The sequence below is a fragment of the Melitaea cinxia genome, chromosome 24 (assembly GCF_905220565.1).
Source record: "Melitaea cinxia chromosome 24, ilMelCinx1.1, whole genome shotgun sequence".
Classification (NCBI taxonomy): domain Eukaryota; kingdom Metazoa; phylum Arthropoda; class Insecta; order Lepidoptera; family Nymphalidae; genus Melitaea; species Melitaea cinxia.
The window spans coordinates 8,297,404-8,312,052 of record NC_059417.1 but is presented as its reverse complement, the minus strand read 5'-3'; the positions used below and the strand labels follow the sequence as shown (position 1 = coordinate 8,312,052).

The 14,649-nt window shown below is 33.2% G+C and overlaps 1 protein-coding gene across 1 annotated transcript; it reads left to right on the top strand.

The window, feature by feature from the left end:
• The first annotated feature begins 3,444 nt into the window (after positions 1–3,444).
• LOC123665370 lies at positions 3,445–14,402 on the top strand. The gene is made up of 14 exons (XM_045599683.1): positions 3,445–3,564; positions 3,828–4,023; positions 4,412–4,484; positions 5,730–5,857; positions 6,438–6,509; positions 6,847–6,930; positions 7,524–7,569; positions 9,992–10,161; positions 10,931–10,992; positions 11,354–11,489; positions 12,302–12,411; positions 13,304–13,397; positions 13,987–14,124; positions 14,332–14,402. The coding sequence occupies exons 1-14, from the start codon at positions 3,445–3,447 to the stop codon at positions 14,400–14,402; spliced, it is 1,500 nt and encodes a 499-aa protein (XP_045455639.1).
• Positions 14,403–14,649: the final 247 nt, after the last annotated feature.

Genomic DNA, 14,649 nt, shown 5'->3' with positions numbered 1-14,649 from the left:
AGGTTTTATTAATTATTTTTTTGATGTGATTTTTTTAAGTACCCGTTACTCATTATGAATGCATTGGTAATGACGTTAGTTTTCAATTGAAATAAAATATTTGAAAAAAGCTAATATCTGAAAAAACAAGAATAGTGTCTTAGTAGTGTGTAGACTCTTTCGATTTTAGGAATGGATAGGAATTCAGTCAAAATTGGTCTTGCTAAAAGCTTAAACTGTAAATTGGAACATTATTTGTCATGTTATTCTTTTCGTTTTTATTATCTATTTTTTTAAATTTAGGATTAATTTGTACTCGTTGTGACTATTCAACTTATTAAAAATGGCTATGGCCAAATGGCTAAATTATCATTAAACATTATTTTTAATTTTCTAGTCATGGTCAATACCATGACCAGAAAATTGGGCTTATTTTATTAATTCTCATTCAATTTTATCTCGTAATTTACTTTTATATATTTTTTGGCGTGTGTGAAAATTTTATTGTATTATTCGAATAAATTTTATACTCAAGAAATATACAGGATCATCGCAAGCGCATTACAGACCCTTTCAATATAGATGTGTCAGTTCTTAATTTAAATTTAAGCGCGTTTGCAAAATATATTGATAGAATTTTTTTTTACTTAAGTGACTAGAATCTTATGCAAAAATAGTTTTAGCTAATGGGACCTGTAAACTAATTGTAGTGTGACTGATGTTTTTTGATATAAATAGCAATAATTTTGTAGATTTAAATGATATAAATATTACAATGTATTTTAAAATTGATGTTAGTTTTTTGGCACTTAGTCAATAATATTATTTTCTGATTCAATCAACTATGATCAAGACTGCTTGGGTGCAGTAACACACTGTGTTAGCTAACCTTTAAAAATGAATTTGTAATAACAGTGTTTCTAGTCAAGAATTAAACAATTTGATATTGTAAAAATTAAAAATAAAGTTGATAATTGCTCATAATAATGTACTGCCATTAACTGAACTGGATTAATTTTGTAATTGAATTATGATTATGGTAATAAATAAATTTTACTCAAATTTGTTTTATTTATTTAAGGATCACTAGTAAATACAACACTGCTTACTAATATACAGGTTTCAATAATTAAACATTAAATAACAGTGCACAGCTTTTCAAGGTAGCCATGGTAAAGTAGTTATTGTCTAAACTTAGAGTGAAAACTAATAAATATCGACTCAATATAGGAATAACGGTCAGAGTAAAAAATACAAAAAAAAAAAATTGCTTAGCAGCTGTTTTATTTGTTAAAAAACCGCAAACTCAATTGTAGGTACAGATCTGAATATTTTTTAATTATAATGTGATCTTGCAACATATTTTGTCTTTATGTATTATGTATGTATGTATGTATTGTATTTAGTCGGCGATATTTAAAATTATATTCTGTTCGAAAACCTTTTCATTCTGAAAATTTATATATGTAATATTTTTCCTTCAATATATTTTGTTTTGGGCGGAAAAATATATCCGGCAGTATGAAGTTCACTGACTCAGCTAATAATGCATTGAATAAGTTAACATAATACCTTATTTTGCACAAAGTAAAATGTTTGGAAAATCCAAAAGTACACACCTCCACGCACTCCTTTAAAACTATTGTTTGCAGCTTATACTTAGCAGCGCCTTATTTGGTTGTTGCAGATAATTACAGATGTAATCATTGTAAATACGTAAAAGTATTTATTGTTTATAATTGGATGATTTTTCATCATTTTCTTCATTTTCAATAGGCACCTTAGTTAATACTTTCCTGATATGTTAAAAAAACAGCTTATTTCGTTACGCGGTTCTCGCGTCATTTTGCTATCATCCGTACATCCAAAATGTTGACGTCTAACATAATATTTATTTCATCACTTCTCATCATTTCAGACTATCGCAGTCCACTGCTGGACATAGGCCTCTCTAAGTTCGCGCCAAAAATGGCGTGTGTTGCCCATAGTCACCACGTTGGGCAGCCGGTTTGGTGACCGTTAATCAATTGTATTTGCTATAACAGTCTTCAAAAATACTTCAAATGATATTTAATTTACAGTTTCATGTGTATTCTGTATAAAAGTGGGTATTTTATAGCATATTTACTGCATTGTTATAAAAATATTAATTTTATTAACTAACCCGTTGGCGCAGTTTGTACTGACCTTGCTTTCTGCTCCGGGGGTTGTGGGTTCGATTTGCAACCCGAGTCTGGGTGTAATATATATATATATATATATTTATTTCATCATTACATTACAGCCTATACAGTCCACTGCTGGACATAGGCCTCCACAAGTTTACGCCAAAAATTACGTGAACTCATGTGTTTTGCCCATAGTCACCACGCTGGGCAGGCGCAGGGCGCAGGGCTGGCTTTGTCGCACCGAAGACGCGGCTGCCCGTCTTCGGCCTGTGTATTTCAAAGCCAGCAGTTGGGTGGTTATCCCGCCACCAGTCGGCTTTTTAAGTTCCAAGGTGGTAGCGGAACTGTGTTATCCCTTAGTCGCCTCTTACGACACCCACGGGAAGAGAGGGGGTGGCTAAATTCTTTAGTACCGTAGCCACACAGTACACATTTATTTATATATGTATTATTTATATGTATGTTTATCGAAAAAAAAATTGGCTATAGCAGTCGGATGTTACCTATAACACAAGCATTAGGTTGCTTATCTTAGGAACAGATGACCGTGTGTGTATGTTGTAAATATTTATTATTATTCATTATTATTAATATAGAGATTTAAGATTAACCGCTTCCTGAACTTCTTATGTTGTGAGAGTAAAGCACAGCCTCCTTAGAGGCGTGCATAAATAACAATGACATAAGAAATGAGATTCAATGCGTAATTTAATTCATTTTAGAATAATCACAAATACAAGACTTAATCCAAACATTCATCTCCTAGTACCTAGTTTGTCACCTTTCGGGGATAAATGATTAAAGAATCAAATTTAAATGATTCAGTATATAATTAATATCCTCTCAAAATATTAATCTTCACTCATGTCTGTCACTTAGCTTTGCCAAGTTTCTTAATACCTATCTGAAGGACTTAACTTCAACAGTTCAATTTGACCACGGCTATGGATCACTGTTTTCTTAACACAAATAGACTAACTACATTGATCTAAAATGTAAGCTTTAACATATAAACACGGTTGACCTTTTCTAAGATAAGTAATTTAATGCTTATGTTGTAGATAACAGCTGACTGTTATAGCTAAATATTTTACATAGAAATAATACATACATAAAACAAATTTAAATACTACGCCCAGACTCAAGTAGGAATCGAAACCTTAGAGCAGAAAGCAGGGCAACTACAAACTGCGCCAATGGGCTAGTCAAAGATACAGGTTGACCGTCATAAATTATCATCTGTCACAGAATATGTCACAGAGTTTTCATCCTTCATTTATAATTACAGGGGAATATCATGATTAATTATATTTTATTATTGTTCGTACTGTTTAATGGTTGCTTAGGCAGTAGAGTGCCAGTGTTATCCTTGAGCCAGCAAAGCACGAGAAACAAAACGTATAATGAGCCTTTACAGGTAAATCTTCGGCTTAACACTCTGATAAATATAGGTCTTGAAGGTCGTATGAAATAAGTTTTTGAATACCAATCGCTGAATACTGTAGACTATTGTAAAACCTACATATAAAATTCAAATAAAAAAATCTTTATCGCACAACAATAAATAGACAGTAAAAGAAAAAAAAAATAACAAAAAGTAGCAAGGTGGTCTAGCCTTATATATAAATCTAGTAATAAAAATATATTTAGAGATAACAACCTTTTCCAATGTGTTTCTAGTTTCTTCCATTCATAATGCTGATAAACCGTGACAAAGACACTAGCGAGTATTGGCGCGAAACGGAGATTCTATCACTTCTTCGAAACAAAGAATTTGATATAGATTACGAGAAGTGTGAGAAGAAAACGCCTGAAAGATCATTGGTTCAGTTGCCAAGTAGACGAACAGTAAGACCGATTTGTAGAAGCACATACGGTAACTATTAAAACGGTATTTTTATAAATTTAAATCTAGTAAATACATTAAAATTCAAATTTAGATTATTATAATTCAATATTATTAATTGCTTAAACTGCAAAATATTGCTGTTGCAAATAATCGACAAGAAATTCAACTCTTTCTATTTTCGAGGTAAATTACTAACATGTTGAATTCTACACGGGAATTTGAATTTATTAAAAACAGACGATACTACGTTAAGTTTACTATTTTTAATACTATATTAAATTTACTCTGATTTAATATTTAAAAATAGAAAAAAGTAATCGAATTACTTATTAAAAAATGATGGCTGTACTTACCATATGCGGCGAAGTCTTTCTCTGTCCATGTATATGTTTTAAACAATGATTTATCTTCCTAGATTATCAATTGTGTCCACAATGTCCTCGTTTCAACAACCGCACTGAATGTGAACTATTTCGCGACTCTTGCATGTGAGTCAATTTCTTCATATAGCTAAATAGTAGGTACTAAGATAACACTGATAAGGATTGACTTTCTACAATGCAATTGCTAATATACCTAGATTGAGTGCATATGATATGCTAATCTTTATGATAATTGTTTACAATAAATAATATATAATACTATAAACATGTAAGCAGTCGATGTCTGTACGTACAAGATATTTAGAAAATTGGATTATGGGTATTTTTATGGGAGCAAATAAAATATAATTAATACCGTATATAATAAAACGTAATATAAGTAAATAGACAATTAAACTGAGCACTAAAAAAGGGAATAACTAATAAGAAAGCGAATAATATATCTTTTAATTTGTGATAAACCTCCTTTGTATTTTTCCATTCCACGTGATATTGGCGAAATAATTCATACTTTCTGGCTTTATTGGAAGCCGTTAATCCTAATGAAAAAATATATTGCGTATAGCTGGGACGTTCGGGGTACACGCATGTAATTGTGTTGTTTTATCGCATTTTGACCTTATTTATGTAAAGTACGGTCACGAAAAATAAAATTTGCTCGAAGATAAAATTGTCGAGGGTTACTAAGAGCTGCATAACATGAATTGTAAATTGTGGTGCAGTGTTTTTTTTATTAATTAAAAAAATCACATTATCATTATGTATATTTATTTTTTAAAGCAGACCCTAGCTCCTATTACTCACGCAGTTACTATAATTATTACTAGTCTAGCTTTCCGCTTGTAACTTCTCCCGCCTGGATTGAGCAATTTCTGTTATTCCGCTTTCTCCTATTAAAATATAGCCTATGTCAAGCAGTGATAGCGAAACATTCTTAAATCATGTTTAAAATCGATGAAGTATTTTTTTATTTGAATTTTCGTAATTAGAATTTTTTTTTAAATACAATTAGGTCGGCAAACAAGCGTACGGCTCACCTGATAGTAAGCAATTACCGCTTTAGGCGCATGCAACACCAGAAACACAACAAGCGTGTTTGCCGATGTGTCTGCTTGAAAGAAGAATTATTTTTTAGAATTATATTTTATCTGTAGGGTTGAGGTACTTTCCCAATTGGGCTGGTCCAGATTTTGAGCAGGATATGTCCTTCTGTGCCCTACCTTAAATATATAAAAAAACTTTCCTTTATTTGATTGATAAAGCATTCCGCGCTAAAGTTATTTGGATTATCAATAGTTATAGTAGAAGTATAGATAAATTTTAGTTCTAATTTATTAATTTATCACTTAGAGAACGTAAGGTCCAACGTTCGGAGTATCGCACCTACTGTGATAAAAAATACGGTAAATGGAGAACGATGTTCATACCCGCCGACTATTCACAATGTCGGTGTTGTGATGAATGTGTCTTTTACAGAGGTAATAGTCATGTTTATAGTTTCAATTTTACGATACGACTGTAGGTGTTTAGACAAAATATATATAGCTCGCAAAATGCGTAAGGTTCTCGTGATGATAATAAGTGATTACCGAAGCATTACAAGCGAGTTGTCATCCCTACCACTGCTGTCAATGTAGTATGTGTAGCATTTCCAGGAGCTCCGGCTACCTCACTCAACTCAGGAACATGACTCTACTTGAGAGCATATTTACTTGTAAAGTCCAGTAAGTTTGAGGTACTATTCTAGTCGGGCTGCTTCAGGTTTGAAACAATATATAATTTCCTGTTATTTCCCTGTTATGTTCTATTTCGAGTATCCAGAAGCTCCCATAACATAAATCAGACCCTTAACCAAGACCAGGTGAAATATCTGTAAAATGCCCCATGATCATAGTGGACTATAGTGGTCATAAAATCAATTCGGTATCTGTGTTATGCCACATAGAGTTATAGACTAGGTCATGTAACAATTTGTTACTATCGATTATGATTAAAGATTAAACCTAAGTCTGTAAGCACAACAGACGCTTGCATGGTCTTTATACTTTTAATCTACAGAATTGGACCAGTCTTGTGTGGAGGACGAGTATAATTTCGACACAGAAGAATTTTTACCTGTCACTACTATTGGTGAGAATTCATCCTTATTTTAATGTTTTTCTGTTAAAGTCAGGACTCGATGTGTTTACTATATGTATACTATATATACCCACCTCATTTTCTATTACCTTTTTTTTAAGAGAGAAAATTAATTTATGTATGACTTGTGGAGGTATTTGGGACTCTCAGCCAGCGCCAGGATTTCGAGTCAGTCTACCAAGCTAGATTTCCTACTAAAATCTATTGACACCATCGACGCCATAATGGAATGGCCAGGGGATTGCTTATGAATACAATTACAACGCCCTGAATAGTTTCTATTGCCTGTTATTTTTACAAAAATGTTTTAATTCTAGATATAATTTAGATTTCAGAGCCGGCTGCAACCCTTATAGGGGTCATCCAGAACAAGAAATGAGGGCGCTCCGCTGTGATAACATCCTTCGAAGATGTAAGTATTATAATATATAGTACGAGTCTATCTTATTGTTATCAGAATTATGTGTTTCTTTTATAAAGTAGTAAAAAGTTATGTTTAAGGAGGTTGCGGGTTCGATACCCGCACTTGACAAACATTTGTATTGGCCATCAGGTGTTTGCCGTGGTCTAGGTGTTTGTGCAGTCCTTGTGGGTCTCCCCACCGTGCCTCGGAGTGCACGTTAAGCCGTCGGTCCCGGTTGTTATCATGTACACCTGACAGCGATTGTTACTTATAGTAGGGAATATATTCGTCAACCCGCATTGGAGCAGCGTGGTGCTCTGATCCTTCTCCTACATGGTGAAAGAGGCCTATGCCCAGTAGAGGGATATTACAGGCTGAAGCGTTAAAAAGTTATGTACAGAAGATTCGTTTATTTTACCTGTTATTTTTAAAAATATAATGAAATACTAAACTAGTAACTATAACAATACAACTAATTTTTAAGCAAATAGTATTATTTTAAAATTTTAAAGTTCTAAATATTTTTTCTATATGTGTATTGTAGAATAAGTTGTAATTTTAATGGTTTTTTTTAAATAATTATAAATCATAAACAATTCCAGGTGTTCCTGTAACGATCCCACCGTTACCGACAGATGCCATAACTGTGTAAGAGTTGTACATAGTTACTAGCTGAACCATATTCACTTTACTGGGCGTAAAAAAAAATCCGTGTAAATTTTTACATGAAAATTTATTGTTACGGAAATAATATATTGCCTATGAATAACAAGGAATAATGTAGCTATCCCACTGATGAAGGAATTTTTAAAATCGTGTCATATTTTTAGTGCTTAGCTCCTACAAAACTACAAATAATCTTACACACTTCCTTATTACATATTAGACAAAATTGACTTTAGTACAATAAGCTATATGTAGCTTACGATGTTGCAACAGCAGATGTTGCAAAACCCCAACATAAACAAGAACACAGAAAGACAAAAAAAGTTCGTTAGGCCAAGTTACACAAGGAAGTAAGGGAGACCTTGAGAGTTGAAACAGTTTTTACATAAGTTTAAAAATAAACGATAGAATGCAACGTGTTTTATACTAAACTATCTTGACCCTGCGCGCGTTGCTACGCTTTTTTTTATTGGTCGTACCAGCTCAGCACCACCTTTGCAGGCTCATGCACAGCACTTTGCTGAAGATCATGACATGATCAAATGCATAGCTTGCGGTTCAATAAATGACATACAGACAAACATTCATTTTATTTCCCCTATTATGCTTCAGCTTTTAAATAATATGTAATTGCCTGGTATATCCCTGTTATATTCTATTTCGAGTATCCAAAAGCTCCCATAACATAAATCAGACCCTTAACCAAGACCAGTTTAAATATCTGTAAAATTCCCTATAATCATCTCGTCTAGGTCATAAAATCAAATAGATTAATATTTCAGACTCATACTTATAGATGAAACCTTGTATAATTAACTAAGAAATAGGTACGACTAACTGTGCCACTATTTTCTTTGTACTTATAAACTTGAAGGCAACTGGTGACTTTGTTTCTACTCTCCTACTAGTGAGGTAAGTTGAAACAGTGGTCTAAGAGCGATGAGTAATATTTCTTAAAAGACAGTCGTTATGAAAAACATATATTTGAAAGTTAATGTTCTATTAAAGTACTAATAACGTTAAGCAAAGTACTAGCTTAGCTTAACGTTACTTTTTTTTATTTTGCTTTCAATTCGTGCTAATTCGTCTTTAATTGGCATATCAGTTATTGTAACTGACTTATCCTTTATCTATTTTGTGAACTTTTACAAGCTCCGTTTTCGGTGGATACCTAATATTTCTGGCGAAACTACACTTGATTTGGCAGAAGTTACAGAGGATCTGTTGAAAATAGTATTAAATTAGTTTGAGCCAAAGTTATAATGGGCATGTATGAAGTACAAACTACACTCTTAATCAGTAGGAATATCCTCCAATGTTTTATTTAGAAAATCTCGAGTTGGATAATCGTTTAGAGTAGTTCAAATAGTGCGACAATCTAATTCCTTCAGGGTAAGACGATCATTATCAAAAGTATTGTCGTAAGTATTAGGCGGACGCGTGCAGACGAAGGAAGTTTTGACAATTACTGTAATGTCATAATTGTTATAATAAGCACGACCTATACCCCAAGCATACCGTAACGGAAAAAAGTTATCTAAAACAAATCACCCATGTAAAACAAGACGCCAATGCAAAGCAAAATGTAAGTGAGGTGAGATGAAACAGACTGTTTCAGCTCTTCTAACGTATAAAACTCACTTGCTATAAGGTTTGAGCCGATATAGCTTCGTGAAATAACACAGTAATTCATCAGCTATAGTCACCAACTCGCTGGCATTTTTAGATTCCGTGAAATTTGCGCTGTTTCAACTTACTTCTGTTTCAACTCTCCTCGCTCTGCCCTACTACTATTTTTAATACATTAACTAATTTAACGACACTGGTGAGTGACACTTTACAATGCTTTTAGGCATAGCAAAATATAGGTATAATAATAAGTGTATCAGCATTTACTTTATGTTTTGATTGTCAATTTATATTTTGGTTTTATACTTTATTATATATTATATATATCTAATTATTTGTTTATATACTAGCTTCTGCCCGCGACTTCGTTCGCGTGGAATAGGAACAATTCTGTCACACATGATTTTTGCGAAACTGCAACGCACACAGCGGAAGCTCTCAAAAGGAAAGAGACCCGATTTTTAAACATTCTTTATTGGTGCTCCGCTTCTATTGGTCTTAGCGTGATGATATATAGCCTATAGCCTTCCTCGATAAATGGGCTATCTAACACTAAAACTATTTTTTAAATCAGAACAGTAGTTCCTGAGATTAGCGCTTCCAAACAAACAAACACAATCTTCAACTTTATAATATTAGTATAGATTAGTATAGTTTGTTTTAATCAATTATAATTTGATATATTTAATCGAACATTTTAATTTTTAAATTTCACGGTAAGTGTTCAACAGTAAACTCCAGTCACAAGTTTGACAAACACGTTTTTTTTTTCTAGACGTCGTACTTTCCGCTTCGAGCCTCCATCAGGAGGTATCGACTGTCCAGTATCTTGCCGCGGCTATGTATGCCAAGGAGGGCTCGTGAAAGAAGGTCAATGTTCCCCCGGCGCTTTTCTGCCAGATCAGGAGCATTGTAACTGTTGCGGAAAATGTAGTTCTTATCACCGTGAGCTGTTTTCTTTATATTTAGACTAATAAGTAATTATTTCCGTAAATATTTTTGATTTGCCCTTTTCCATTTTACCGATGAAATCTTTTTAATCGACTTCCAAAAAAGGAGGAGGTTCTCAATTCGACTGTATTTTTTTTATGTATGTTACATCAGAATTTTTGACCGCGTGGACCGATTTCGACAATTTTTTTTAATCGAAAGGTGGTGTGTGTCAATTGGTCCCATTTAAATTTATTTAAGATCTAACAACTACTTTTCGAGCTATATCTAATAATGCGTTTTTACTTAACGCTTTTTTCGTCGACCTACGTTGCATTATACCACATAACTTTCTACTGGATGTACTGATTTTGATAATTATTTTTTTGTTGGAAAGAAGATATCCTTAGTTTTGTACCATGATAAGGAAACCAGGATCTGATGATAAGATCCCAGATAAATCAAGGGAAACTCTCTAAAATCCGCAATAACTTTTTACTAGGTGTACCGATTTTGATAAATTTTAATTTTATAGAAAGCTGATATTTATTATGTGGTCACATTTAAATTTTATCGAGATCTGATAACTACTTTTTGAGTAATCTTTGATAACGCGTAGTTACTTCACTATTTTTTCGTCGATCTACGCTGTATTTCTCTTCGATGTAATTGAAGTCGGTTTTTTTTTTCGTTTGCGAGCAAAGACATTCTAGCCCTATTTCTGCTGGTGAAGTTTTGTACATAGCATAACCTTATGATGAAATTTGTTTATTGTATATTACAGAATTAAACCAAAAGTGTGCCGAGTTTAAAAAAATAGTCCATAATGAAACTAAAGAAATTGAGGTAATGCCATAAATAGTATCTGTCTTTACTAAAATTACAATTAATTCAAAATGGTTGAAAATGTGCATGCGTCTTGACTTTTTATCCTTACTTAACTGACCTCAAAAGATGAGGAGTTTTTTGTATTTCTTTTTAATGGGTGTACCGATTTTTATGATTCTTTTTTTTAGTCCTATTTAAATATAATCGAGATCTGCTGAGTATTTTTTGAGTTATCCTAATAATGGGTTTTTGATTGACTGTTTTACCGACTTGTTTGTTTTGACGCTATATTACTCGTCAAAGTAATTGAATTAATTTTTTTTTACAAACAAACACAATTATTATTATAATTAAAAAGTAATTCGACCATCCGTACTAGGTCGAAGAGGAATTCCTGGAACCAGGATGTGATGATGGCTTAGTCTGTAGACAGGGCTTCTGCCAGGATATTCACTCTGTTCAAACTTCTGCTGGATTTCGACGGAAGAGAGATGAAGGATTATTAGAAGCCTATGGTCAGTATTGAAGAACTTCAGTGTAGTTTTGTGGAATAGTGTTAGGTAATAAGGATTTGAGCGTTACTTAATTTGTTATTTAATATAAATTGTGGTTAAAATATTTAAACTGTACACTGTGTGACGTACAAATTTAGTGTAAAATAATCAACTTACGTTTATTTTTTACTTATTTATTTACACTTTATTGTACACCAAACTAGAAATAAAATAAACAAGCAACATTAACAATAATTAGTAGAAAAAAATGTACAAAAGGTGGCCTTATTGCTTAAAAGCAATCTCTTCCAGGCAACCTTAGGGCAAAGGAGATGATATATTGACGGTGTAGGTGTACAGTTTAATTTTATAAAAAATAATGTGAAATAACTCAATAAATAGAAATACATACATACCTATTAAGATAGATTGTTTACATATACATACACACACATAACTTCATACTACATACATAAGAACTTTTAAACAAGATCAATAGTGACAGAAGACGATTAATCATAAGACTGGAAACCTAAAGCAAAGATTAAATCCCATTCATTTTAAGAAAGTTACGTTAATTTTTATTTGATTTTGTAATTGTAATTTTTATTAATTGCAGTGACAACATTTTTTCTTTGTTAAATTTTTCAGAAATTTAATTATTTTTCGATTTTAGATTTTTTCCATAGTTTTTACACGTAAACGGTGTGATACTAATACCTTAGAAACAAGATTTCTTAGGTAATAAGGATTATAAGTAGGTATTATTGATTAGTCTTATAATAAAAATAAAATAAAATAGCTTAAAAACTGTATTAATATTCTCTAAACAGAGCCGTGCAAGCAGGAGTTAAAGCATTTTAAGAAGAAATACGGTAAAGATGGTCATCTTCACTACAACGCTCCGCAGTGTACTCCTCTTTGGCTTTACGCGCCTGTTCAAGTAGGCCATATTGTAACAACATTTACTATTTATTAGCTGACGTGGCGAATTTCCTATCACCATATTTTTTGTAGATGTATCTTTTTTTAACTTTTTTATAACAAACTTGTCTTGATAATAACGAATACAAAAAAGGATAATCCAAGTTGGTGCAGTCGCTCGTAGTGTTGGGGTTAGGGTCGGCAGCGCGCTTGCAATGCAGTGTTGCAGGCATCTATAGGCTACGGCAGAGGCTCTTAAAATTTTTTTAGAGCACTTCAAAATTTTGCTGGTTCCGGTGGACCGCTAGCCTTACATTGGGCCATTTTGATTTTCTTCCCCATGAATTAAGGGTAAAAAGAATAAAATTTTCCGACCGACCTTTTTTCTTAGGCCGTTCCACAGTTCCATAAAATAAATAATCGGGGAAGTGCCCACAACGATGGATTCGCTCTGTCGAACATATTGTACTGAGATAAATTTTTATGGACCCCGTCCCTTACGAATTGTGAACTCCCGATTTTTTGGTCACGCCAACGTAGATCCCCTTTAAGTCTCCCGTGGGCCTCTGCGGGTCCACCCGGACTATTTTGGAAAATAGTGGAGTACGGTAACCGCTTATCATGATGAGCTCACAAAGGTTTCTGAGTTGGTACAAACAAAAAATATAATAAAAATAACTAAATATAAAGCGTAGCAATGCGCGCAGAATACAGCTAGTAGTATAAAAAAATACATTCCTTTGTGTTTTATAAGTGCATTGTAATTTTTAAACTGTAATTTTTTTGTGTTACCTCATAACTTATTTCTTGGTATATCGATTTTGATGATTCTTTTTTTTATTCGAAAGCTGGTTAGTGTCGCGAGGTCTCATTTAAATAAAATTATTATTTATCAAATTTTCGTTTAATAGTGTCGTAGATTCGTATGCTACTGTGCTCTAGAAGACGGCACATTCATTCAAGGTATCAAGGTGCCTCGAGTTGAAGTATCCAATATGAACTGCGGTTAGTACCTGCGCTCAAAATTTTCATTTATATTCTACGCCTATTGGTCGTAGCGTGATGTTATATAAGCTTTCCTCCATAAATGGGCTCACTTCATCTCGTGATTCTGTAGACTTGTAGATTTGTGTTTTAAATAAAATTTAGTAAGCAATGTATGAGCTTAAATTATATGGCAGAACGATGACTAACAACATATAATGGCGACCGCTCTGGTGTAGTGGTTGCGTATTCAATTCCCACTCGGAATGGATATTTGTATTTGTCCAAATATTTCTTTCCACTCTGGTTGTCTATCCGTCCGTGTGTCTGTATCCGGTGTGGGTCTCCTACCGTGCCTTGGAGAGCACGGTAATTTCGGTCCCTGTTGTCATCATGAACACTTAATATCGATCGTTATTCATAGTAGGGAATATATCCACCAACCCGCAGTGCAGCAGTGTGGTGGATTAAGCTCCAACCCCTCTCCTATATGGGGATAAAGGCCTACGTTTGACAATAAGATATTACAGATTGAATGAATACTTTTAAAGTTTTGTAGGTTTCTTTTGAATATTAAATTTAAAGAAAACTATGTTGTATCCCTTTAAAGATTGCGTTCGAGAGAAATGTCGTACGGGTTCAGATGTGGAGTGCGACGGCTATGGCAACTACAAAGAGGCGATCTTTACGGCGTACGTTGAATGGGATGACATGACAAGGAAGAATAGTGATAAACAGATAAAGAAAGGTGAGAAGAGTTACCGATTTGTATATTCAGAAAACGATTCGTTTTAATTACGACCCGTTTATTTCACACACGATATATTATTGTTTCTATTTATTGAGTATCAAACAGCGCGCAATACCACAATAGTTACAAGCCAGCAAAGTTTCCCCTTATATACTGTCACTTCATAGATATATAAATACATGTCATATTGTATCTGTACTACAGTGGATCATTCATTACACAATTGGAATCGGAAAATTCACGATATATCACAGGATGGGGTGGAGCTAGAATGAAATATCACTTGTATCATGCGATATACATTTTCGTTCAACATGCGATTTATAAACCAAGAAACAACCAAATACAGGGGTGTATTCGGTTGTTTCCTGGTTTATAAGGCAATCGAGACGTATGGAAAATTTGATCACGATGCTTAATTTGCCAAAGTGTAATAAAATTATGCCTGTATTTAACATTTATATCGGAAATTTCAATACGCACAAAAAAAACAATTTAGAATTTTCTCAACATTAATTTAAA